Source organism: Falco punctatus, assembly GCF_963210335.1.
Source record: "Falco punctatus genome assembly, chromosome: 13".
In the NCBI taxonomy this organism is placed as follows: Eukaryota; Metazoa; Chordata; class Aves; order Falconiformes; family Falconidae; genus Falco; species Falco punctatus.
The window spans coordinates 27,235,559-27,262,962 of NC_137593.1; the positions used below are offsets into that span (position 1 = coordinate 27,235,559).

Sequence of the window (27,404 nt, forward strand, 5' to 3'; positions counted from 1 at the left end):
TCTTATTTCAAAATGTCAAGTTTCTTGCAGAACTTTTGTTCACATCATTTCCGTCATGTTCATCTGGGTGGTGATAGTTGGTACGAAGGGGAGAATTGTGTGTACCTGCCAGTGAATCATGGATTTCAGTTTAGGATTTGAAATGTTGAGATTTTTACAGGGGCAACTACAGCCTTTTATTATACCTGATAGCAAACTACTTAAAGCGTGTAAGGCCTGCATCTTCATACCCACATCGGTAAGGCAGTGTGTATTTATCTTTCTATTTGCTGTCTTTGTATGAAGCTTGCTCGTATGTATAAAATGCTCATAAAGCTCATTTTATACAGAAGCTTGCTTCTGTAAACATAAACTGTACATTGTGGCCATGCTTATGTTTTAGGGGTCTTCATAGGTTTGCTTTGTGTCTACTTAGGCGCTGTTCTAAACCTTTCATCTTCTACATACTGTTCTACAGTTCAAATTTTCTCAAATAAGCTTTGACTGCATTCTGCAACATCAGCATTAATGTCAGGTGTGCAGCTATCGAATATGTTTAGTGTTGACAGTGCGTAGTCTACCTCAGACAGATATTGTAGGGGATTAAATACTGTGTTCTCTCAGAAGTTCTCTTAAATGTTTTACCATTATTGTCAGAGGAGCAGAACACAGGTACCTCAGTAAATTTCTGCATTGTTAGAAGAGCTTCATTTGTCCAAAGATGGGTGCTGCAACATCATCCTTTGCAGAGTGGCAGTATTTTTATCTTTCTTTTTAAACCGTTCTGGGTGGTGATCCTCAGACTATAATTTGCTGTTCACTTGCTTTTAAGATCAGGACCACATTGTTCAGATGCAAGACCGATAACCTATTTTTGTCCTCTAATTTATTTGCTGGTCAGGGGCTTCTTTGAGAGACATTTTGTCATACTTACATTTAGCCTGATGTCTTCAAAGAGACAATCTATCATTTTATGGAGAGCGGTGTAATTCCATCTCAAGGGCTGGTTTTGAAAAGAGCATTCTTTCTGACAAATCTGGCTTACTCAAGGTCCCAACTGTTTCTCATCAGGCTGTTGTTCCTCAGCAGTCAGAGGGTGTCATCTTTTAAGGCTTGTAAATAATCATCTTTATGGTGCACTGAGAATTCCTACGCTACTGCTGTTTCTGTCCTTTATGGTCAGCTGGAGTTACTAGAGGAGCATTTTCCAAACTTGTGTGAGCATTTTATTTCTCAGGAAAATGAAGGAAACATCCTAAAGAAATAGCAATTGGTACTGAACACTGAGTTTCAAAGTGTATGTCTACAGTATGCCTTTTTCTCAGGGAGCATGTCTACTGCTGTGGTGGGAGTATGGGTACAGATCTATGCAGCATATTTAATTTGAGTTATATGTGCTTTCTACACAGTATGGTATTGGGTGTTTGAGAACTGATGTTGTTAAGGAAAGTATAATAGTTGGCATACGGGTAAGAACTTGTGGACCACTTTGAATCTCACAGTTATGTTTTTGGGGTCCCTGCAAACTTAGACTGACAGTGCTGCAGTGGTTAGTGGTTATGCTCAGTGTTTTGAAGACTCTGAAACTGACGCTTTAGTGGAACCAAGATGTAATTGGGCTTACCTTTGTGGTAGGTTCTTGGGTGCAAAGTTAGGTATGTGTTTAAACCTCCTTTGAGGGACAATGGACTTGTACTTGCATTTGACTGAAGGTGTTTTGTACTGCTTGCTGGTTTCTGTCTTCCTAAAACAGAAGATACCAGAAGGTAATCACAAAACAGTGAAAAAAACACTTAAATTTCTAGTAGAAACATTGCTTTCATGGAACCTATCTTGTATCTGTTTGTGGACGGTTGCTTTGAAATGAATTGGGAATGCTTCAGCGTGTGTCTTTTACATCCAGCTTTTTTCATTTGTGTGTTCTTGCATTTGAAAAAAAAAAAAGTTCCAGGCACATGTTTAGATGCTGTATAATAGTGTCTTGTATTTCTCAGCTATAGCAACTGGAATGAGAACATCAGAGCAGTGTTCCACACATGCCTGCAGGGAAGGCTGTATGAAATGCAAGAGGCAGCTTCTGTGGAGTGGGAAGAAAAGAAATTCCCATCTCAATTGTAATGGAGACACAGATACCCATTCATACCGTTATGAAGAAGCTACTTCTGCCTCTTGTTCTTCATGTCTTGTTAAACAAACCTTTTTTTAAGACTAAATAATGAACAGCACTTGTTTTCACATTATGCCTCCCAAATGTATGCAGTCACGTTTTCGGTCTCTCAGTGGGCACTTCTGAACCTAAACCTTCTGTAGGAGCTGTATTTTGTTTGCATATTGCCTTGCTCCAGTTTTCATCAGAAGGGCCCTGTGGAAACAGCAGTCCTTGGAGGATTGTTTCTGTTGTCCTTTACCTCTGTACGTTTTTGATCAATTTGCTACCTCCTAGACAGTACTCTATAGTAAATGCGTATTCTTTCAGGTGCAGTAGGGAACTTTGAGGTCTTAACTGGCTAAGAACAAGTGATGTAATTTTTTGAAGCCTTGGTTTTATGCAGGGTCATTCATGTGCAGAGGGATGAGGCTTCGGAGTCTCTTCTGTTGATACTTTGTGAACTGCAGGATACACTGTTTGTGGCTTGGAAGAGGAAAAACTGTTTTTTAGGTTGTGGAATCTGACAGAAATTGGAGCAGCTTTAGGTGAGGGTGCTGAGAAACACTACTCCATTTGTTGATTTCTGCCTTTTAAGGAAGTAAGCTGAGGAGTCTAATAGCTGGACAAGCTTTTCAGAGTGATAGAAGATGAAATTGAAAGGCCTCAAACATCATTTGAGAACTAAGTAGTGCTTTGTGAAGAATGGCTTTCAGTATACTAGGTTTTGTAGAATCAGATGGAAGAATAGCATAGAAACAGAGGGAAGAGAGGAAGATGCGATAGGAAGAAAGTGTGTTCCTGTCACAGAACAAGATACTCTCTCTCTCTTGTGCTTTCTTTATAATGCAGCAAAAGGTACAAATGTGCAAGGCTTTTTCACAAGTAAATTGTTATGTATTGGAACTCCTGGTCTAATATTTAGAGGTGGGTTAAACTTTAGGAAATTAGGTATTCCTATCACATTTGGCCAGCAGTCTTCAGTCTAATAGTGTTGTTTAATATTTCAAGCCTTGCAGTTGCCATTCTGAGCCTGAGAGGGCTGCTGATTAATGAATCTGTTTCACTGCTGCCTTTCAGAAGGACATGAAGCCTCTTTTCTCCAAAATCCCTCTCTTGATGCCAGCCTCAGAGTAGCGATACTGTTTCTGTGATGATTTCAGGCTCTAAGTAGGATAAGGGAGGAGAAGGAACTTCTGTCCCACCAGCTGAGGGAACTGGAGAAGACAGAGTAGGTGTTGGTCACAGAGGTCTTGAGGTCTGAGTTAGAAGTGGCAGACTTCAAGCTGAGCACAGCTGAATACTCTGAAGTCTTTCAGAATTTAACTGGCTTTATTAATCTGTTAGACAAAAGCAGAGTGGTTGCCTGTAAGGGAGGGCAAAATACAGGAGGTGGCTGAGGGAGAAACAGTTGTTACGCCCTTTGGGGGTGTGTAGGGGGTGCTAGTAAGAATGAGCTAGATAGAGGTTGAGGTTGAAGGAGTGTGTGCCACAAAATCAGCAATGCTGCTGAGGTTGTGATTCTTAATATTTGGAGTTTGAATTTTTTGTTTCTAAGCTGCCAGTCCAAATTGGTTGGAATTAGCACAAAAAAAATATTGAATTTACTTACATTCTAAACCAAGCTAATTTTCAGTTTGTGATATAGAAGTACATTCTTTTAGGCTAGCTCCCTGTAAAGGGTTGACATTTCTAGTAATCATTCAAAGGACAGAACTCTGTTTACTTATTTGTTTGTCTACCAGATGATTAAAACGATTTCATTATGTATACTGTATTGCTGGTGCTGAACTGATAATTTAAATGTGTTGAGTTTTTTCTTAATTTTTTCTTTGGGAATTGTAAAGTAGCAGAAAGGCTAGCTGGTAAAATTACTTGCTAAAACATACTTCAAACGTGCGTTGTCTGAAATGTCCAGTAACTCCTCCTTAACATAGAATGAGAGTTTATTTGGATATAGATAAATTATGGACTTTCTGTCCTAGTGAGCACTTATAACGTCCATTTGAAAAAGGAAATTTAGGCATGACTAAAGCATACAGAGGCCAGTACATCATCCTAGCTGATAGCTACTTGGGGCTAAAAACCTGAGGCTATACTTTCAGGTTGGAAAGACTTTAGATTATATAATAATGTAATGGGTAGTAGCTGTGTCAAATTAACAGGTTTTGGTGGTGTGTTAGCAGTTGCTGGCCTAAGCTGACACAGTGTCATATAATATTATGAGCTCACATCTGAGAACAGCTAAGCAGGTGCTAGAAAGCCATTTTAGGGTATTTTCCTGTACTGAATGAAACTAAAGAGTTTTCTATGTGAATTACTTGCAGACAGCATTCTTTCAATAATGACTGGTGGGCTTAAAATGGGAGAATGGACAAAAAGAACTTTAAATCAAGAGACAGTGAAAGAGAAGTAGTGCTAGCAAAATGTAGTGTTACAGGATGCCTCTTCGCTTAATGAAATTTCATTGAAATTTCATTTAATTTTTGCTTCAGTTGTGGGACACACTGTGAAATGCTGCAGGCAGTGCTTCATCCTGGGAGAGGAAATATGCCTGGTGAGAGATAGAGAAATTAAAACAAACAAACAAACAAAACCCCAACCCCCCCAGTTACTTTTATTTGATGGTTTGGGTCATTCATCTGAAGCAACAGTGATGAAGACTTCTTTTCATGTGGTTTGTCTGTTCCAGGATAGTTGTGAAAAAAGTGCTTTGCTGATCTGGTGTCACAGAGCAGGAGATCTCTCAGTTTCCGAGAGTTCTGCTGAATTGCAGCTGTTTTCCCCGCACCTCTCTTCAGATAATTCTTTGCTATTATGACCTAGTTTATTTAAATAGCAGAGATTGATGCTGAAGTTGAAATGCTCATAATACAGAGCTCTAGCTATGGTTTGTATGGCTTTGTTTTTTTTAGTTTAAAAAGTTTACGTAATAAAAGCTAGCTTAAACCCCCATCCTCCACTGACTTCAAGTGTTTTAAATTTGAGCTATGTCATTCTTAATGTTAAGTAAGCAATTTTTCTATTGATTAGTGATCTTGTGCAACTTGTAGCACAATTTCCAGACTCAGTGCAAAGGGTAAGGCAATAAAACATGCTTGAGAAAGAGGTGGGAAAAGCAGCATCTCCTGTTTTGTCAGTCAACCTAGAGATTTGAAAAGACCTTGAGTTAAAACTGCAGCCAAAGATTTGGGGTCAGCTTAATATACGGAGCTTGATAATAGAAGGCTAGCATGTGGATTGACTGACATAAACTCTAATATGGAAGTCCAAGATTTGATATGAGAGGTTTCTTTAGTCTTGTCACACACAGACATAGCAAGGTAAGTACTGGAAACTGGGATAGATTCAGAGTAGGAGTAAGGTATAAATATTTCTAACTATGGGTGTGGATCATTGAAACAGCTTACCTTTCTATGTGGTAGACTTTTGCAAGAAAACTTACGACAAGGTAAGTTACCTTTCCGAAGATGATACTTCAGATAGGAGTTAAAGTGGTTTCTGTGGCATTGTGATATGGAGAAGCTGGATGTAAAGATTACTTTTAGCATTACCTATGTTATATTCTACTGTTCTGTGTTGCTGTAATTGTAGCCATGTGCTATTTTTCTACAGCACTTTGATTTTATGCAGCTCCTGAGAGTACAGAACGAAGATTGGGAGCAACCATGGATTTAGGGTTTCCTTGTTTAAATGTTGAGTTTGTTTAGTTTGCACTGTATGTTAATTGTGTAACAGCTTCTAACTGTTAAAACTCAAACAAGTTGAGTAACAGTGTCTCATTGTGCTACTTTGTTCTTTCCTGTAAAATCACCTTTTTCTTTGCATCAACTGTTACTTTTTGAATGGGATTAGAAGTCTTGAAACTTTTTCCCAACCTGATGATTAACCATGAAAATAAGCTGATTTATGATTTCTGTGGTTTGCTTGAGTTGGCAGGAGTTTTTAACATTTTACTCACTTGGTTTGGACTAGTAATCATGTTAGTACAAACATATTCCCTGCTAAAGGGGTAGAAAACAACTCACTTGTTGGGTAATTAACAGATACTCAAGCTGTAGTAGTGTCCATCCTGGAAATTAATTCTGTCAAAATAATGATGGACATATTTTAACATGCAAAATTTGTCATTAATTCCTGTTGTTGATTCTCTCGCATCTGTCCATAAAAATGGGAGAGTGAAAGCAAGGGGGAAGGAAGAGGCAAAAGCTACAGAAAGCATAGTTGTCAGAACTTTAGCTCCACAGTTAGCCTCTGACCCAAGTCCAGCCAGTCCAGGTACCGATTTTTTTTATATGATACTGAAACTTAGAACCTCTCCTGAGTTGGGGCAGTTTTTATTTGAGCTATGTCCTTGTCTTGACTACCAGTAGCTCAGCTTTTAAGAAGATACTTACGTTTTGAATTTTTGAAAACCTTTTCAGAATGATGCTTTGCGTCATTCTATTGTTTGTAATTTTGATCAGCCTCTGGTAGATAAATCTTCTGGTCTGACAATGCATTGTTTCAGATGCTTCCTCTGTGTGTGTAATTGTCTCGGTATCTCTTGTAACTATTTCATACTAAAAGTAAAAGCTTTGGCTTGAAGTGTCTAGGACTACTTTCTATGATTGTTCATCTTGTGTTTGATATAATTCTCTCTCTAGGAGACTCTTAAATATGGCTACCTACTCTATTTTCAAAAGAAATAAGGTGAGAAAATATGCAGGCTGTTTATTTCCTCCTCTTATGTGTAGTTCCTATTGTTGCTTCCTTATTAAGTCACTGTAGCTTTTCTCCAGGGCTTCCTGTAAGAATTCTAAAATTTGTTACGTGTTACTGTATTTAAAAATGTAGGCAAAACCAAATTAGTGCTGAGGAGTCTATGTATCCACGTTGTTTTCTCACAATGTCTTTTGCAGAAGAGGGGCAGGTATTGGGGGTTTGCTGGGAATGCTTTACTGGTCTGGTTTTTCTCAGCTGGGAAGCTTGCTCACACCGGTTCAGAGAACTGCACACTAACTACTGGACACTTTTGGTGCTTTTGTCGGGGGAGTCACAAACTTAGAATGAACTTCACGAAGATATTGGACTTCAATAATTTCTCTTTAGGACGAAGTTCAGCACCTTAATTTGCTTCTACAGTACTAATTTGCATTGACAGACTAGAAAGCTAGTCAGGACTTTGTCAGGACTCAGACATTTCATAATTACATTTTTATTGGCTAGGAATCATTAAAACTTAAAGGCTATATTTTACTTGCAAATTGTTATGTTTTATATTGCTTCTTGCTTATCTGAAGTAGGCTATCTGGTATCTTTAAACAATTGCACATCAAGCATCAGAATAAAAACATTAACTTCATAGACAACTGGCAGATAATTTCCTCTTGTAACTCTTGTTGAGCTGCATTTGGATGGCAATTAGATTATTTTTGTGTGAATTTTATGTACAAACATTCATACTGTGCTAATACACTTACAAAACTAGCATGCATTGCATTTTATTTATAGCTAATTAATTGAACTGATTGCTTCTGGGTTGCTATGTTCCAAGAGATTGTTAGAGCTGATAAACTTCTGATAATTTCCCCCCCCTCCCCCCCTTTTCTAGAGCTTGTACGAAGAAAATAAATCTTTCTGCTTTTCCAGTCACTAGTTAGTTTCATAACTTAAAACTGAGTGGTCACAGGATTGAACCGATGAAACTATTTCTTATTTCTTTAAGAAACAATAAGAGATGGAAAGTGCTGGTTTAGCACTTCAGGAAGCAGTATTTCCAAGCACTTAGCTAGGATCTCTTTGCTGTATTTTATTGTTGGCAGCCTATATTATGCTGCTTGAAAGGGGTTTTTTTACCACATAAATTACTTTATTGCATTACAGTAAATGTAGGTATAATAAATATCAGCTATCAGATTTTAGGTATATACATTAAAATCAGTGTAATTCAGGTTATTCTGTTAAATTACTTTTGAACTTAGTTTGAATCTAGACTGCAAGATTTAATATGCAGAATATTTTAAACCAGAAAAGCACTACCCAACAAAACACAAAAAACAACAAACCTCAAACACATCTTCAGACCTCTGTCATGTGAACCATCTTCATGGTTTGTCTTTTGGCTCTACAGAAAGCTACCTCTGGGAAGCTGAGAAAATTGGTGGTGCTGGAATGTACTCGGTACAAGTGCAAGATAGGTGTTTTTCTTCTGATGCTGCTCATGCTGGGCTGTTGCCTGGTAGTGGGGTCAATAACCTTCCTGAGAGCTTGGAGCTGATGACTGGAAATCCTGGGCATCTCCCTCTTCTGGATCATGGCCTTCTCCCAGATTAGGCCTAGAATGACAATATGCTATATGTTCTTTTGAAGTTCTCATCTCTTTGTAATAGCTGTTTCCTTCTTCCTTATTTGAAGGACTCTCTTTTGCAATAGGAAATGGGAGTGGTGTGCGTGACATTCAGAAATAAAGTGGTATCCACTTTTGGACTACAGATTTCTGAGGTTTCTTTGTTACCTCTTGTAGAAGATAGCGATCTTTACTGCTCTTTCTCCTTGGATGAATCTCATGTCCTCTTGGATCTGAAGTCAGTCAAGCTCAAACTTATTGGAGATGGTGTTTTCAAATAAGGGAGTTGCCCTCAGTTTTTCCAGGGCTCATGATTCACTGAGGATCTGGTAGACTAGGACAGCACATGGTGGTGTTCTCTTACGGAGATTAGCTTCCTGATCAGGGAAATCTCAATAAAATTATTTTTTATAGTAAACAAAAAAAAGTCTACTATTATTCAGCATTGGGTTATGGCATTTTAAGGATATCCTTGGTTTCCATATCATCCTGCTTCATATGTATTGAATAGGTTCATTTCTGTAAGGGGCAAATTTGAAGAGGTAAGTGCGGCATGGGACTTGGGAGCGCCAAGGAATAATGCACACAAACATGGTGATCTTTGCTGAGTCCTATCTCTGACAGTTTTTGGTCACCTTACCAATTTGAAGGTATCTTGCTTGCAAGTTGAGGTGGTTGAATGTACATGTGTTGGATTTGTTAGAAATCCCAAGTCTGTGACACTTCTTGTCTATCTGCCATGACCTTTCTGAGGAACTTTGTGAACTAAGATGGAGAAACTCATCCGAATCATTTACAGATCAGGACTGTGAGCTCACTAAACCTCTCAATTTGAGTGTTATGGAACTTGGCCATGTTCCTGCCACTTCTGAAAGGGTGTCTATATCAAATTCTAAGAGGCAGTACTTACTACATGTTAGATGGTTATAAGGTCAGCAAGCCATTTGATTGTGGAGTTGGTGCAGGAGTCACAAAAGTTTGTTAGTGGTGTTTTGGTTTTTTTTAAACACAAATATATTATGTATAATCACCTGAGCGGAGGTGATTTTTGGATAAGACATATGGCGACATTAAAATATCACCAAAATCTGTTAATTCTTTGGAGTGCTTTGCCAGTGCCTTCTCTTCAGCTTCTTAAGATGCCTTCATGGAGAACATGATGCGATGCAGCCTTTCTGATGACTTTGAGAGCCAGTGCCTAAGGGTAACAGGGAGAGGTAGTCTTTGAACCTTGCACACTTGCTGGTACAGTTTCCATTTCTTTGAGACATCTGATCATTGCTTCTGACATTGTTTTGGGCTGGCTCTTGTATATTAAAAACCTTTTAAAATGACTGGGATACTTTCATATCAAGCATTCAGCATAGAAACCACTGAAATACTGTTTCTGAGTTCAGTGAAATTAAGTCCATTCCTGAAATTTTCTTGGGCTTCCAGCTTAGCCTGTCTTCAGATCTTGCTCTTTCTCCTCTACCTCCTGTCTTGTGGTGTGAAGTTACCAAACTAACAGGAGATACAACAGAAAGGACCAGTATGTCCTGCTGATACTCAGCTGTGTAAAACTGTGCGCTGGGGAGGCAGATTCCTGTTAAGTAATGGCTCACTTGACAAGTTGTTTACTGACTCTGATTGTGTTAAGAGATACACAGTTCAGCGTTCAACTGCTTTTAATGCTGCTCCCTTGTTGGAGCTCCAAGATCACTAGCCAAACTTGAAGTTAGCCTCTGTTTAAAATTCCTAGAGCGCTCTTCTGTGGCTGGGTAAGTGTATGCAATGGGAGAGTGAGTCATATGGAAATACTTCAGGAAGAATGGGCAGTTACTTTTTACTAATCGAGGTTTATAAAGGTTTGGTTTATGCCAGTCCAGATATTGCCTGCCTTGGCTAAGAACTGTAATGAAATGAATTTAACACTTGGGACCACTGCTTATTTGCAGTGGAATTTGCATGTTCAGGGGTTACGTAAGGACTGTGTAGTGTTCATGCAGGCCAGGGTGGATCCTGAAGAACAGGACTACTCTAAATCTCTTAAAATTTGCAGATAGGTGAAAAGTGCAATACAGTGGCAAGAATAATAAGCAACCACTAAAGCTTCCAAATTATTAGATTGAATGATGGGCATAGATAGCCAGTGATTAATTTATCAATTTTGCAACTACTAACATTATAATCAATCTAGTGTTGGTTTTTGTTGATAAAGAATTACCTGAATTTGGGCTGGTTTTGTCCTCTGCTTTTACCCTACAACTAGGTTTCCTAGAAAACTTGATTTTCTGAAACTGGTCATAAGTTGCTAGCTTTCTTTCAGATTCTCTGGATATTCATATTTATTCAGTATGTTCATATGAAGAAAAAAAATATCTTAAAAAGGTGGTGATGGTTTTTAGGATCTCGCAGCAATTTTCTGAAAAACAAGGTTGCAAACCACACATTTTCATCAGACTTCTTAGTGTGTGCAACCAGTGTCCTCTTTCCAGAAGGTTTCCCTTGTACCTTTACCATGGTATGAATGCCTTTAATGTGTTTCACCTTGCAGTAACTCTTAGACAGGAAAATGAATTTGTGTCCACTTTATTCCTGGGATTTTGACATACAGATGTTTAGGTGTCCTGCTGAAATTCACAAAGGGAAGCCTGTGGTGACGAAGAGAGTGAAAGCCTGGTCTCTGGAGACTGGTGATAGTTCCTCGTTCCTTTTTTTTTTTTTTTTTTTTTTTTTTTTTTTTTTTTTTCATTTATATGTGTATGTATTCCTCAGCCCCACCCCCCCCCCCAGCTTGTCTTTTCCTGCACCCAGTAGAACATTCAGTTAATACTTTAAATTGCTAATATTTGATTTCCCAACAAATAGTGTTTTTTTTAATTTTAGAAGGCTAGTGAATATGTGGGCACAAAGAACCACTATATCTCGTTTTCCTCAATGATGAGACTTCTTCATGTCTGGTGTGCATGTGAGATAGTTTGGGTTTTTGCTTAGTTGCATAAGCTGGGACATAATGGAATCCCAGAGCTCTGGGGTATTTATCTGTGGGCTGTGGATTCCTGTAGGTGCAGCACGGACGTGTGGAAGACTACTTAATAAGCCTTCATGGAAATAGTAAATTCTATAGATTAAGCCCTCAGTACCTCAGCATAATTTACCAGGGTTTGTTTTTCTTTCTGGATTTACAGAGATATGAAAAATGCTGTAATTGGAAACAACAAACAAAAAGCCAACTTGATTGTTTTGGGAGCAGTTCCAAGGTATGTCCTTTGCTACTCTCCTTTTCACTGATTCACAGCAGGTCTGGAATAATGATCCTTAGATCACAGGCACTTTTTTGTTTTAACTTTGATTGTAGTTGACTGCATACTTTAATGTAACTGAGAGACTTGAAATATCTGTTAAACTCATGTATTACAGAACAGGCTGTTGAGTAATGCTTTTAATTTAGAATTTCATAAATTCTCTAAAGTAGTCTTGGTGATTTTTATTAAACTTTATCAGCTCAGGAATGAAATTAATTTCTGACATTGATGATGATAATGATGGATGAAAGTCTTAATCCTGTTCTTCAGCCAATTGCTTGGTGAGTTTGCAAGTGCAAATGTGTAAGGTTATGTTAAAAATATAATGTAAAAAAATACCAAAAACATCTGAGATAATTTGCTTGTCTTCTCCACCTGCTTCAGAGGATTGAAAACCATTGATCATACTTTATTGCTGAATTACTGCTTCAGCTGATGTTAACATTTTCTGGATCCTGATTCCACTAGTACAAATTTAACAAGTAACTTTTAGCTACTGGATTGCTCACTACAGCTTTCATTACACCCCTCTTCTCCTCCAGCTTTTTCAGCCACAATTTGCAGCAATGGAGAAGGAGAACATTGGGGACAGCATTACTTCTGCTAGCAGTATGGGACCCACATGTGATCCTTTTGCTTAAATGGCAACTAGGTCCTAAACCATCCTGCTTGAGAAAGCTTCTTCTGGCTTGTCAAAAAATGCATTTTATTTGCAGGGAATTTCTTCTCATTTACAGATTGAGTTTGTGTCAGGGCTGGTCCTTTAAATTATCTAGGGTTTAGATATGGAGAAACCCCCTCTACAAAACCTGCTGAATTATCTTCCTTTTTTGACCAAATATAAACAGGCGAAGAGAAGACCTCACATGAGACGAAAAGATTGAAGTGGATGTTTGTTGAAGATTATGCAAAGTTTTAAGAAATTTTTTTCAGCAACAGGCCTTAAGGAATTCTTGCAACTACTGTTGATTCTTGTGATTCCCATTATAAAATTGACAGAAGATCTCAAACTTCCAAAGCTAGAATTTGCCTGTTCTTAAATTGTGTAGGACTTCATGTTCCTTCAGTTATCCTGCTTTCTGCTGTTGTTCTGTGCCCAGTAATGAAAATCCAACGGGGTTTTTTTTTCTGTTGTTAATGCCTTCTGGCTGTCAGAGTAAATTATATGGTTAATCTGTAACTGCAAATAAATGCCTGGGTTTGGAAAATCTTAAAAGGTAAACTATCACACATGTCCTCACTTCAGTACAAGTTATCCTCAAGTGACAGGAAATCTAGCTTTCCAGACTAGAGGTATATATGAAGGTAAATTGGCTTGGGTTATTGTGAGAAAAAACGATTCTCACTGGCTAAAACTTAGGTGGTATCTACCCCCAAGTGCCCTTCTGAAGCCTTAAAATTTCCTCAGGGTGTTGCAGATAGACTTGCAATAGATTATAGACCATTTGAATTAGAGAACTGCTTCTGTTGTTCTCTCTTAACTGAGGTGGTGGGAATTCATTGACTTGTTTTGGCATGCCTTCTAATTCGTGAAATGGCTGCTGAAGCTGTTAGATTACTGGAACCTTTGGAATTCCAATCTGCAAAGTTGAACCTTTCCCTTAGTGAGAACAGGAGTAAGCAAGGTAGCGTTCTTTGTTTTAAGTCTCCTCTGCAAAGCTAATGAGAACAGTTTTCATTTCACTGAGTTAAGACTGCAGTCTCCCCAAGGGAAATTGATTCTTTTCTGTAATGGCTTGGGGATTGTTAGAGTGCTGCTGCTGTTTTGTCCTGCGGTTCAATTTCTTGTTTACTCATTTCTTGCTTCTTTGTTCTTCCCCAAGTATTCCTCCAGCAAGCTTTCAAAAGATACCCTTTAGACCCAAAGAACCCCTTCAGAGTTCTGATACTTGGAAAATTATGTTCAAATATTACAGCAGACTAATACGAAGTTAGGAAACAAGTCTAGGAAGTATCTTTTTATTGTTGAAATTGGGCCAAATACTACCGGTATGTATGAAGTATCCCTATTATTTTTAAATATTAGACTGCTGCTTGTTTGGAAAGAAATGCAAAGTCTGTTGAAGATCTCCGTACAGGGAGAAAATGCTGGGAAAGACTGGCTGAATCCCTGTCATTTCTAGGCCAGTGGCTTCCCGTGTCCATGAGTTAACTGCTTAGTGGTGTCATCTTTGGAAAGGGTGTCCCTTTAAGGTTCAGTCTGACCTGTGGTCACCTCTTGACCACTTGTTTTGAAGAGGGTGCTAATTAAAAACTTGATTGAAGAAAGCTTGTGGAATTGCCATGTCTGGACTTAAGAACAAAAAATATTAAGAACTGTACAAATGCATAGACAAATACGGTCCTAGATGTTAAGGATATACATGTAGCCAGCCTGTATGTGGATTTTGTTTCTTAAGAAATGATTCTCTATATCTCTTCCTCTCTACAGAATCAGAATTATTTCTTTACATTCTCATGAAATGTCAGCTTCCGGCATCTCTGTCAGGACTGCAGGAATTTTACTTTTTCAAACTATTACTTTTTAGTAGCAGTCCCAGAAAATAAAATTTTTGAAGTTAGGGGGGGAAAAAAAGGTATTTTGATGCAATAATACAAAGTTCTTTCAGTGGCAGGCCAACTTAAAAAGTCAGCCTTGCCTAAAAAGTTTGCTACTTGTATCGTCATTCAATTTTTCTAGGGCTTTTTCCTTCTGCCCCACATAAAATGCTAGCAGGGAATGAGGGAGCCCATATAATTATTGGTGTGCTCCTTCACTTGACAGTTTTATAAGAACAAATACTGCAGCTCTTGCGCCTATCAATCTCAGACATCTCTTTGGAGTCCAAGTTGAGTATTTAAAGTTTTTTGTTAGTTGCTCTTACCTCCTAAATCTCAGGAAAATGACTGAGTCCTCAGTTCATATGTAACTTCTTTCTTCTCTAAGTCACCTTGATAGGACTTCTGGCTTAACAAAATAATGTCCATTTAGTAGCAGTTAGTCTGTAGTGCTGCTGGCTCCCAGTCCTCTGAGTTGTAGTTGAAGCCCCTTTCTGGTGGAATTTATAACAGAGGCTAGAAAAACATGTGTTTACTGTGTGGTCCAGGCTGACAAGCATATTGTCATCATATTCATTGCCACTTAATCACACCTAAGGCGCAGGGGAACTAGACTCTCAGTTCAGTGGTTGTTAAGTGTAAGGACCACCCAGGTATCTTGCCATTCTTTGCCATAACTTCAGAAGTGAAGTAGTCTTTCCGTCCCTGCTCTGTGGTACCTTGAGGGCTCCTTTACACGCTTCCCTGCAGGCTGCACATCAGCTACACTTTAAGGCCACTGAATTAGTAAGTAGGTTAGGTTTTGATTTTAGGCAAAAGTTATTGCTCTTAGGCTCTTTTTGAATTCTGCAGGTAAACAGTCTCAAGCCTCTGTCTGGCTTACAAAGATGGAATTAGAAAAGAAAAACATTCAGTGAAATGAACATATAAGTTTTTTAACTTTGTTTTGTAAGCCTGTGGATCACTTTCTGGTATGGCATTCAGTGGTTTGTAATCCAGTCCACAACTGCGCCTTTTAAGCCTGTGACATACCTTCTTCCTCTTCTTCCAGTGGATGGCAGAGTGTAGAGAAGGCAGTGTTAAATACCAGTCATCAGAGCATAGCTTTGTCTTCCTGTATGTTGTGGTTACTTTTCAAAGCTCTGACTTGCGCTATTTTGTCAAAAATGTTAGCTGAATCAAGTTATTGCTTATCTAATTGTTCCTGAGAGTTTAATATTTAAAGTCTAATCCAATTCAGAGCTAGTTTCTCATTAAGAGCTTCAGTTACTCCTTTGATCCAAAATAATACAGTATTTTTTTTTAAATTAAATCTTAAACCTAACTGTCCAAGTCCTTTAACAAAAACACTAAATCATTCTTGTCACGTGATAAAAATTATTTTCTGACTTCCAGCTGATGCTTCTCCAGAGTCTTAAGGTGTAAAGTCAGTTGTTTGGAGCTGTAACATGGTGGTGTACTTCTTCCCAAAGCTAAAGGCCTACCTCTAGATACATAAAGAGAACTTTATGTAGTTAATCTTCACCTTTCCCTAAGTAATTTATTAGGGATTCTGTTTAACTGTTGGTTTTTTTATTTTTTAATTTTTTTGGAGCACATTTTAAATACATACAGGATAGCTGATGAACCCATTCCATTATGTGAAATTTGAGTTCTGTGAAGCATATTGTTAGGTTGTCTGTGGAAAACTAGTAAGAATTTGTTGGGGTTTAAACTTGTTTCTAGGGATGTGAACACACTAACATAGACACCCATGAAATTTTGATTCAGTTTATTTTTAAACATAATCAAATGCCTTCAGGTAGTGGTTTTTTTTAGTTTGCCACAAAATAAAGACTGCTGCTTTGATAACTGTGTAACCTACTAATGAATGAGAAGATATCACTATTAACTGGAAGGTTCTGTTACATCCCAAAGTCTGTCAGCTAGCTTTTATATAGGCTAGTGTCTACATTAAACAAAAGAAAAGTATCTGTAAAGAAGATTTTGTTTGTAGTTTTAGATGGCAAACACTGGCAAAACTAAAACTGATGTACTGATAAGTAAGTAGAGAAATTAATATGTCTGTGATAGTGTTTGAAATGATTGAGTGAGTATTCCTTTTGTTTTGAGATTTAAAAAGAAAACCTAGGCAGGATGGTTTTGCATAGCTCGCAAGTATTGTGATCAATTATTTGTTTAAATGCATGGTAGTACAAATTTGTAGACGATGCAGGATGTTGGTACTTGGTCCCATATGGAGCTTAGCAGAAGAGCACTCTAATGTATTGAATACTTTCGTACTGGGGTGATGACTGTTGTAGGACCAGTTGCAGGGCTGCAGGGTGAAAAACCATCCTGTTGCTTTCAGCTTTTCTTGGATTTACTCAGGTAAATGTTAGATAATGTTCTTAGTTAAAAAAATCATTTACTGTTTAAGTAGAAGATAAGCAACAAACTCCCTTCGTATGGATATTTAGGAATAAAGAAGCTTGTGCATATACAGCAAGTACCACTTTAGTTTACCACCAAGAAAGTATGTCTGTTAGTTTGTGTCACGGAAAGCTCGGTCTCATGGCTGGAATACTGACCGGCCTGCTCTAGCTGATCCTGCTGTGAGCAATGGGTTGGACTAGATAGCCTCCAGGGGTTCCTTCCAGCATTATCTCTTCTGTGATTCTATAATCTGATTTAATGAAGAACTCCCTTTGCATGTCTAGTTTTTCCTTGGGGTTGTCCTTGAATTCAGGCACTCACTCTAGAAGTTCTTTTAAGGCAGAGTAGTATCCTGTGCAGACAGGTTGTATTGGCACTTGCCTTGAGTATTGCATTTTAAAACCATCCTTAGATAATATAAGGAAATACTCCCTTATGAGTGAGGGTATGGTTTCAATTAAAGCCTAAATCTCTTAATTTATGACTTTATATGCTGAAATTATGCATGAAAGATGAATTTGTGCAAATATGTTGTGCTTGGTGCACGTGGTCCTGCAAATCTTCTTAATTGCTGGCTGGTTAGGATTAAACATAGCAGTATTGAACCCAGTACTATCCCAAAATGGTTTCAGTGCTATCCCAAAATGGTTTTAGACAGAGGTTCTCTAAACCACCTTTGGAAGTGTGACTGATCCATGGACCTGATACTGAATTTTGGTAAAGAAGAAACAGCATAGCAATGGATTAGGAGTTAACTTGCATAGCTCTGACGTGACTTTTTCTTTTGTACCTGGAACAGTGAAGCTATGGAACTATTTCAGAGAGCAAATTTAGTCATCAGTGTTCACTTACAGTCTAAGGCTGGGTTACTAGACAGATGTGATTAGGTTTAGCAATGACAGCAGATAATTTTTGTGAATGTTTTCTGGTTTCTAATCTTAAGGTAGCCACCAAATAGAGTTCTCTTGTTGGAAGAGTTCTGGTATTGTGAAGTGGAAAGGGCCAATGAATGGTGGAAACTGGTATGAGAAATATTTAACCTCTGTGTCTTTTGGTTTTTTCTCTGAGTGACTGATGGTAAATGATGTCTGCTGTTGAGTATTTTCTGATGGTTTATTTTCTGTTTCTTTGTTAGACTATTAATTTGAAAAAGGTAAAAAATCCTTAGGAGCTGGGGATTGTTTTTCTTGATAAAGGATAAATAATATTGCAGGGTTGCCAGTTCTGATGAATCATACAAACACAGGATTCAATACAGTAATAAAAATATGAAGAACTGTACCTTTGGAGGATCTCTAGGTTCACCACACACACTTTCCTGTGAGGAGAAGGGAGCAGTGAGTTATTTTTGTGGCATGGAAGAGGGAGAAAAAACTTCATCATGGAGGATCTACCCCTTTTATGGAAAGGAGGTGGCAACTCCTTCCTGTTGAGTTTGTCCGTGCAACACCTTTTGTTAAAGAGAGAATAAAACCTGAACCATTCTTAAGCATGAGGGGATGAAGCATGCCTGCAGTCACTCCTGCAGACATGTGAAGAAAGATTTCTAGTTTGAGGCCTAGAGAAAGAGCAACTCTAGAAATGTCAGTGAGGTGGCAGATACGAAGCTGGCGATATTTGTTTTTTGTGGTTTGGGTGATAAACTGGACTTTGATATGCCAGACAACCTGTCTTAATATGTATGATAGGTCTTTGTTTTTAACAACAATGAACAGTGTTTGGAAATCAGCTTGGGAGGAACAACAAGAAAGGCATAAATAATTTAAGCTCAAAAAAAACTATGCCAGTTTTAAATATCAGATTTGGGTGTTCTAACTTTTTTCCTAGGCTTTAAGTACTTATTAGTAAAGATCTGTTGGGGTTTTTTGGTTGTTTGGTGGGGGTTTTTTGTTAGCCTAGTGGAATTGCATTTTATAGAAGGCTAGGAATCTGTTAAGTTTCCCATGGTCAGTTGATATTCTGGGGAACAAAAACGTTTTAAAACTGGAAACTAGTATTTCTGAAGAAGAGTTGGTTTGATCATTCTAACAAAGCCTTAGGTCTATCAGTAATAATATATGAATTGTTTTGGCACAAGACATCTCTTAAATGCAGAAGAAAGTGCAATGTGTATCTCTTCTCCATAAGAGAGACCTGGCGTGCTTAGTGAGCATCTTAGCTTGTTACATGCTTTATAAAGCAGTTTTTGGCAAGGTTGTGTCCAAAGCCAGAAAATACTAGGGTCTACTCAAGTTCGGATCTCTAGTTTGCATTCTGATGTTGGCACCTTTTTGGTTTGGTCTGTTTCAGTGGAAAACCTTTTGGATACAGAGCACAAACATGAGATGGAGTTGGGTTTTTTTGCAGGTGGGGGTTTACCCTTATAGAAGGGTTGCTGAATATGCAACATGCCAGCACCTTGTTGGCCTGATGCTGCCTTCCATTTGAAACATCATCTGATGAGATAGTGACTTAAGTTCAAATGAGCCTTCAGGTTCCATGGCTGTGTTTTGAGCTTTTTTCTTTAATTTTGCTTGGCATCTTTCTTCTCTGAAGTTAGTATTTCTGGAATAATCTTGTCCTTAATCCCTCAGTGCTCAGTAGCAACTCCTTTCTTGTCTTCCTTTGTCTGAAAATTTTTGTTGGTTGAAGTTCAGCTTTTGTGGCTTGCATTTCCTCTTTCTGTTGCCTTGGGTTTAGGACTTCATTATGCAAATGAAAATGCCTTCGGTTGCTCTGAGCCAGGCGGTACAGTTAAAGGTGCAGGTAAAAATCCAAGTTGATTTAACAGGTCTCTTCTCACAGAACCACCCCTCTGTGCTTCTGATCATATGCTGCTACCACTTCTTGTGGTGATGATTGTGTGACTGCACAGAAGACTGCTTCAGCTCAATAATCAGAGAAAAAACTAACTTTCACAAAAAAGCATTGTTCTGTTGAGTTTAAAAAAAAATGGTCAGATAAGTATAGACATAGAAGCAAGGAAGACTGCCCTGTAGTAGCAGAGAAATGTATGTGCATCTGCACCTTGCAGTGCTGGCAGGCTCCTGTTGGTGACACTGATGAATCTCCACGGATGGAAATACTGAAAAACAAGCAAGGCAGTCAAATAATTTGATGATTGATCATCCTGCCTTGGTACAAGGTCAGTGACTAGAGGGATTCCTTACAGCTCTGGTTCTGTGATCCTCAGTTCCCACCCAGTTAACCTCCCGACTGCAGAAGTTGTAAGGTGTTCAGATCAACTTGTACTGCATGGCCACTGCTGCTGGTGTTAATAAGAATTGTACTAGTGACCAATTATGCACACCTTTTGAAACGTTCATTATCTCTGGCATGTTACCAGCTTTCTTTCAGGAACTCGGTATGTTTGGACATAGTGTTCCTAGGTCTGTCACGCACATTAATGAGGTGTTTTGTCCAAGCTTCTTGGACATCCTCACGAGGGCAAGGCACAGTTGTTTCCTGATGCCTTGTTCTGTTCTTAGCTGCACTTCTCAATGGAGTTTTCTGTGTTGTGTACTCCATGGAGTAGGGATCTGTGCCCAAATGTAGTGGTTTTGCACACTTAGGTGAAGGAGCTTCATCTGCGATGCTGGTATTTTTAAAGACTTCTTTTGCTCTAGAGTGGTGAAAGAGGAGGAGAGCATAACAGGCCTCCTGTGGTTGTCTCCGCTTTTTTCTTAAAAGCGAGTCAGGGCCAGTTTACATAATGATATGTGTCTTCATGAGAAATAACCCTCACCACAAGGATTGTGTACAACTGCAGCAAGGTATTCTTCTGCCCCAGCTATGACGTACACATGAGGCAAGGCAAATATTTGCAGTCAGCAGAATTGTGTTAGAGCTGTTTCTGTTTAAAAGCTGGGCATCCCCCTCACTCTGAAGTGCCTTTTCTATTAGCAAAAAGGAAGTTGTCATTAGAAGTATGACTTATATTAACACCTTTTAAATTGTGTATTTTTATTAGAATTTTAAGTTTCATGTTGCAAAACATCATGTAAAGGGTAGCTTTACGATATCTCATAGTATCTGTTCCTAAGGAGCTGTAAGAATCAAATCTGAAAAAAAAAATCTCAAAAATGTATTCTTGACATCCTCTCCCATGTGCAGATGCTGAATGTTGGGCTGTGATATCAAACAGAGTGGGAATGTAGCATAGCCATTTTGTATGTAGTGGAGAATTTCAAAATGTGGGTGAATGGGAGGTCAAAACCTAGCTTCATTTTTGTTTTAAGGTTGCTTAGCATCCTCAGACAGAAACCTTTGTTGAAACTTTGGTTTGTCTAAATGAACAGTAGTTTTTCAGATGGTGGTCATAAGCTGATTCACTGATGCTTTAATGTGGAAAAAATACTTCCACGCAGGAATTTCTGAAAGACTGAGAATAAAGTGTGCATGTTGGTGGTTTATAAAGGTAAATGGAACGAACGGTTCAATGGTGAACTCACGAATAAGACATCAGTCTTGAGCAAAGTGGTAAGACAGTTGAAGCAAGACTGGATGAAGATATTGCTTTATATAATGCCTGCTAACATATTTCTTGTAAAACAAAAAGCTTGTCATCTGCAAAATGGTCTTTGATGAAGGTAACTGACATAGTCCTGTAAAATATTTGAGCCTGTGTCACACTTTAATACTAAACGGAATCAGTGTAATTCACTGTGTTAAGTTCAAAGGCTTTGAGTGTTGTTAGTGTAAATGTACCTTTGTCTGGCTTCAGGAGTTGCATGTTGATCCCACATATTCTAGTATAAATGGCTACAAGGAAAGGATGTGTGTTACTGAACTGCATGAAAGTACACCTGTTTGTAAGAAGGTGAATCAGACTGCACTGGCTCAATGCAGAGTAACAAGATTTATTTTCAAATCAAACTGATCACTAGAGAAAGGTGAGGAAAAACTTGATCGTATTCCTTATTTACTCTTACATGAAAACTGTTGTGTGCCTTCTTTTAGTGCAGAAGTATTACAGTGTCTCAACTTTGGATCTAGTCAAGCGAACAAAAGTTAGATTGGATACAAGTTGTGATGTACATAGAACAAACAGAATTAATATAAGTGAAGATGTCTTAAGCATTAGAATTACTATGTAAGCTGAGGCTCCTTGTTTTGTTTCTAAAGGAAAAACTTTTTTTGCAGTTTAATTCCCTTCTGCTTGCAGCGCTGTCATACTGTAGAAGGATGTTTTTCTTTGTAATCCACATGTCAGGGAAGTGTTTGTGTTACTGTCTCCTTTACAGACATTGAAGTAGTTGGAACATTTTCAACAGTATGGTTCAAAGCTGAGTCCTACCATCACATTGCTTGACTTGACTTTAAAAAAAAAAATTGACAGGTACCATTTGCTTTGTATGAAAATTTTCAGAACTAGTTACCTTTGCTTTGTAGTTTTGTTTTTTTTAGCTTGATAGTATAGTTAGCCCCAGGCCCTTGGATCCAACTTTTGGACATTTTGAATTAACTTGTTTCTTCCAGAAGTGAGACTGTTTAGGATACATTTCTTTGACTAACAGTCATAAAAATCCTTCATATTTTTGAGTCCTCATGTGTAAGGATCCATAAATATTTGATTTGTCACTTCAGATATTTTACAGAAATTATTCTGTGTACTTTTAAAATGATACTTCTTGCTTGGGAAAATTATGTGGCCAGTGATTGCTTCCTGTTATGCTGTCTGAAAAGTAATGCTTAAAATGCATTCAAAGGAGCAGTTTTTTAAAAATTTGTATGTTGTCCTATCTTGTTTGATCTATTCTCATACTTTAATTTGGTTCACAGTTTGGGATTGATGCTCACTGGGACTTCTCACATGTTAAATGTAGGTCAGCCTCTATGCATGTATTAACTTTTTACTCAATACTCTGTAAGCCTATGGTAAATCATGTGCTTCAGTAGTACCTTCGTCTGTATATTCATTTCCATGGTATAGTTTTCAGACCTTCTTGCAATGTACTGGAAGACAAGCATCTTCTAAGGTAGAATAAGAAATCGATCATTCCAGCAAATAGTGCATTTATCTGTTTTGCAAGAGGACTAGTAATAAATATTCAGATAAAAGCTTTAATTCAATCATGATTATTTATTCATATACTTTGATAAAAGATATCTTGAGATTCATGGTACTATAACCCAAAGTGTTAGCCTGAGGTCTTTTTCCACATGCCTGCTGATGGGCCTTGATGAAGTGCTGAGTTTCATCTACTTTACAGATATTTTAAGAACTTTGGAGATTTTTGTGACAACTTGTAAGTGGGATGGAATGTCAAAGAGTAAATTTATGTTATTTTTAGCTGACTCTGAGGTCTATGGTCAGACTGGATTGATGAGGTCTAAGTCATCCAAGTCTGTCTTCCAGTGCACAACTCCTGATGCATCACACCCATCTCGACAATCTTCAAAAGGAAGGAAAATGTGAACTGTTTATCTTCCTTGCTAAGCTACTGTAGTTACCATTTGTTCAGCAGCTACTTCCTTGAAAGCTTTCTGGTTTAGTAGAATGTTGTGTGGTTTTCCTAGATGAATCCCTATCAGTTCAGAATACATCATGCATACAGCTGACTTTATTTTTGGTTTCCAAGTATAGTTGTTCATGGAGTTCATGGAAGTATCTATCTGGATGGATTTATTGTCCTACCTCATTTAGATATGATTGCCTGGATACCATTACTGACATCTGACAGAGAGGCTTTAATTAGTTAATTGCTCTTAGAAGTACAGGGACGAATGGAAGAAATTGTATTCTATATAAACATTAGAGGGAAATATTTCAGGGAAGCGTTCTAGAAGCTTGGGAAAGTCCAAATATTGCATTTTAAACTACTTGGCATCAAACCTTGTATTAATGTTCATGAGGATGTTGCAAGATCTTTCTATTAGCTTGATTTCATTTCCCGTCTCATGGTAATGAGCTTTACTATGGGATTGCAGGCTTAAGAGTAAGTCAACAGGAACATTAGCACCTCTTTGCTCTTTTAGAGTATCTCTTCTGTGCTTTTGATTTCTCCTGAAGCTCTCAGGCTCTACAAAAGTGAGTTATGGCAGTTCTAGCAGAGCCTTGTCAAGTATTTCTGCAGGTTTGGTGGAGGTCAGATGGCTGGCTGGTAAGGGATAAGGCTGGAGATAAAGGGTCTAAGTTAAGCAGGGACATTAAAGAATGTGGACTATGAACAAGTTACCTCAGTAATATTTTTTTAAACTTCCAAAATGCAAATTATTACCTTCCCTTTTATCCCCTGCATGTACATGCCATTTTCCTACTTTTTTTATCCTTTTAATATTGATAGATGGAGGGAACATACTACAAACGTCTTTGCTGAACTTATCTATGCTAGGTCCTGGAAACAACAAACCAGCCCAGGGTGTATATTTGTGTCCTTATCCCTGTGTTTCTTCTGACAATAGAAGGATGTGGTCTTTGTCTTTAATGTTTAACAGTAGTTTATTAGTGCATGGTTTCATCTTTATCAGTTATATGGGTTCTCCTCACTTGAAACTTTTTGTAATTTCATGGCTTGTCATTTAACTACTTAATTCTCAGTGTTGCTTGGTGCCAATTCTCTCTTGTAAAGAAAAAAATGGAAAACGTTATACTATGGGTGTCTAGCTCTGTGGAAAACCTAATCTGAAATGCTATCATGTTTTAAAGATTTAGAAAAAAGTATTACTAATATTTCAAAAACTTACTGTATGTAGAATCTGAAATGAAACTTTGATCTCCACTAATTATAAAGCTTACATAAGGAATTCTATTGTAAACATAGAAAGACTATAGAATATAGGCAGCGTGTTTCATTTTCAGTCTTCAACATTAATGTAGCAGTAACATCTGTTCCCAGTGCAGAGTGTTAATGGGAAAGAAAATAGCAATTATTTTCTTTGGAAGAGAACAACCTTCAGAATTTAGGGTGCTTTTTGGAAGAAAAAAAAAAAAAAAAAAAAAAAGAAAAAAACAAAAAAAAAAGTGTTTTAGGACATGACATTGAGGTGCTGAAGCGTGTCCAAAGGGCAACAAAGCTGGTAAAGGTTCTGGAGCACAAGTGATATGAGGAGCATCTGAAGGAACTGGGGATGTTTAGTGTGGAGAAAAGGAGGCTCGGGGGGGCCTTACCCCTCCCTACAGCTGCCTGACAGGGGGCTGTAGCGAGGACAAGTGGAAATGACCTCAGGTTACACCAGGGGAGGTTTAGATTAGATATTAGGAAAAATTTCTTCACTGAAAGGGCTGTCAAGCACTGGAGCAGGCTGCCCAAGGAGGTGATGGAGTCACATCCCTGGAGGTATTTAAAAGACAAGCAGATGTGGCACTTAGGTGGGCTTGGCAGTGCTGGGTTAATGGTTGGACTCAATGATCTTAAAGGTCTTTTCCAACCTAAATGATTCTATGAATATTCTGTAATTTTATGACTGAACATTTCTGGATACAAGGAACAGATTATTTCTTGAAGTCCTTAATAACCAGAGAAGCCTATTGGTGTGATCTGTGCCAGGAAGGTGCATTTCAGGGCAGGTTTGCAGGACTTGACACTGAAAATGGGAGAAAATACTCTTGCATTTCTAAATTGACATCTAGGTTATTGAAAGGTATTTTTTAAAAAAAAGTGATGTTTACTGGCATTTTGTAATTAATAATTACAGCCATATTTACCAACACTTAGAGGAGTCTCCTAGTCTTCCTCAGGCATTCCCGTGTCTGTAAAGCTTGTTGAATGGCTAAGCTTGTTAGAAAATAATCAGTGAAAAGGTTAGTTTAGTTTTGATTCTTGTTGGGGGGGCTTGGTGTTCTTAAATCATCTAATCTGAGAACAGGTATCTTTCTGTAATGGTACTCCTTTAGATAATTCTGAAAGCAAGCTTAGCGTGTCTCCAGGTTAGTAGTGGTCAGTAGTAGCGTGTGAGGCCTTTCTCCCAGGAAGGGCACAGGGGCTAACGGCTGGTTGTCTTTGCCCCAGCAAAAAATCCACAACTTAAAGGATGCTGCCGAAACACTTGTCTTGGGGTATGGTTGAGGATTCAGGGAAAACAGAGCCTTTTATTCCCTATTTGGAAGTTGTTTTATGTTGCTTGGTGACATGTTTGTTTTATATGTGCCGAGTTAAACTACATGAGTCAGTTTTATGTCCCTGCAGCATAAATAGATCCACTTAGTGTAGCACAGGCATGGGTGAGCCTGAGTACGTCCTTACAGATACCCTCACTGAAGGGTTCTAACACTTACACATTTAAAAGAGCAGACTGGGAAAGCGTAAGTGAAAACAGTAGGAATTGAGTGCCTTAAGCCTTACCAAAATTACTATATCATATACTGTATCATTTAAAACAATTGTTAAAAGTAACTTTTAATAAACTGCTTATTCCTGAAGCTAAATCATTTTGGTGGCAGACTTAGAAGTTTTTCTTTACTCTGTGTGTAGAGACGAAAGGTGGTACGTATGTTCTTGCTGATTTCTGTTCTTGACTTGTCTGGGGGGTTGTCAGTATGTTTTCTAAATTGCCAATTTAAAGTCAAATCTTTCAGCTTACTTTTCAAATACTGGGGGGGAAAAAGTTTGTTTTGCTGTGAAATGAAGTCATAGGGATTATAGAAGCCACATAAATGTCTCTAGCAGTGGAGTTACAAATAGGACATGTTGAAAACTGTTCTGCAATGTTGGCTTATAAAATGTATGGGTGTGAGTTAGAAGGGTTGAGAAAAGTCAAGCCTTTGGTATTAAAATAACATCCATGCAGGTTACTGCAATAAATTAATTCATCTTCTGATCTGCTCATGGTAATTCCTGTCAAATTATTTTCTACAATAAGGGATTTTTCTTGACGATTAGTGAATGTCAGTCAGAGTAGAAGAGTAGATGAGATTGCACTTTCTGTGTAGTAGTTCAATGTCTAGAAAAAATTTAACATCTTTTCAAGGATTAATTTTAGCTGGGGTCACTCAGTGCATTTGTACATTACCAAAGAAGCTTCTGCTTACGATCTGTCCTTTCCTGATCTAGAAGGCAGAGAACAAAAACATGTCTATAAACAAGTAATAGTAACGCAAGGTTATTCTGTCCCGTTTGGATTGGAAGTGGAATGCTTTTTCACTTCTGTGATGATTTTGCATAACATTGCATGTATTTTGCTTCTTTTGTAGTCTTTCAGAAACAGCACTAATCCTTACCTTGAACATAGCGCAGGTGATAATTCAAAGAATACAGTACCGGAATTTGTAGCTTTAGAAACATGTAATTTAATTGCCTTAAGTATAATTTTTGTTCCTTTTCCAGAAATCGGTAATATAGGTACGGTTAATTTTTAATTTGCACAACTGGTGTGTGAGATGTGTTTTTGTGGATGGAACAACTGATAATCTGAGCCTTTTTTTACATACCTTGCTCTGTCAGTGTGAAAGGGGCCTACAGAAAAATGAAGAATAAAACAGCAGATAAGCTCCACTCCACTGAGCCACAGGGGCAGTCTGTGCCAAAGTGCCTCAGGACTGTTAGCTGGTCGCTGTAAGAAATGAGAAGAATCTTACAAGCTAAAGGATATCATCTATATGATACCAAACTGGTGTAAATTAGACAGGAATAAATTCATACAATAAATTAGAAGAGGTTTCTAAACATCAGGAATAAGTGGCCTTTCAGCTAAAACAGATAAGCAGGGACAAAGGAACCTGAATGCCTTTGTCTGGTAATTTCGTAGGAGTAGATTAAAGAAAACAGCAATGATTTTGGAAATCTGTGCCATT

At 38.1% G+C, this 27,404-nt stretch overlaps 1 protein-coding gene across 7 annotated transcripts in view; it reads left to right on the forward strand.

Annotated features, from left to right (window-relative positions):
- Positions 1-27,404, forward strand: part of ARMC8 (armadillo repeat containing 8) — an 85,814-nt gene that overhangs the window by 5,231 nt on the left and 53,179 nt on the right. For 6 of the 7 annotated variants that reach the window (XM_080409765.1, XM_080409763.1, XM_080409766.1 and 3 more), the window contains one exon: positions 11,624-11,695. The exons of the other annotated variant lie outside the window; for it this stretch is intronic. In XM_080409765.1, coding sequence (XP_080265891.1) covers positions 11,624-11,695 — 72 coding nt within the window. The remainder of the gene's footprint in view (positions 1-11,623; positions 11,696-27,404) is intronic. 7 annotated transcript variants of the gene reach the window in all.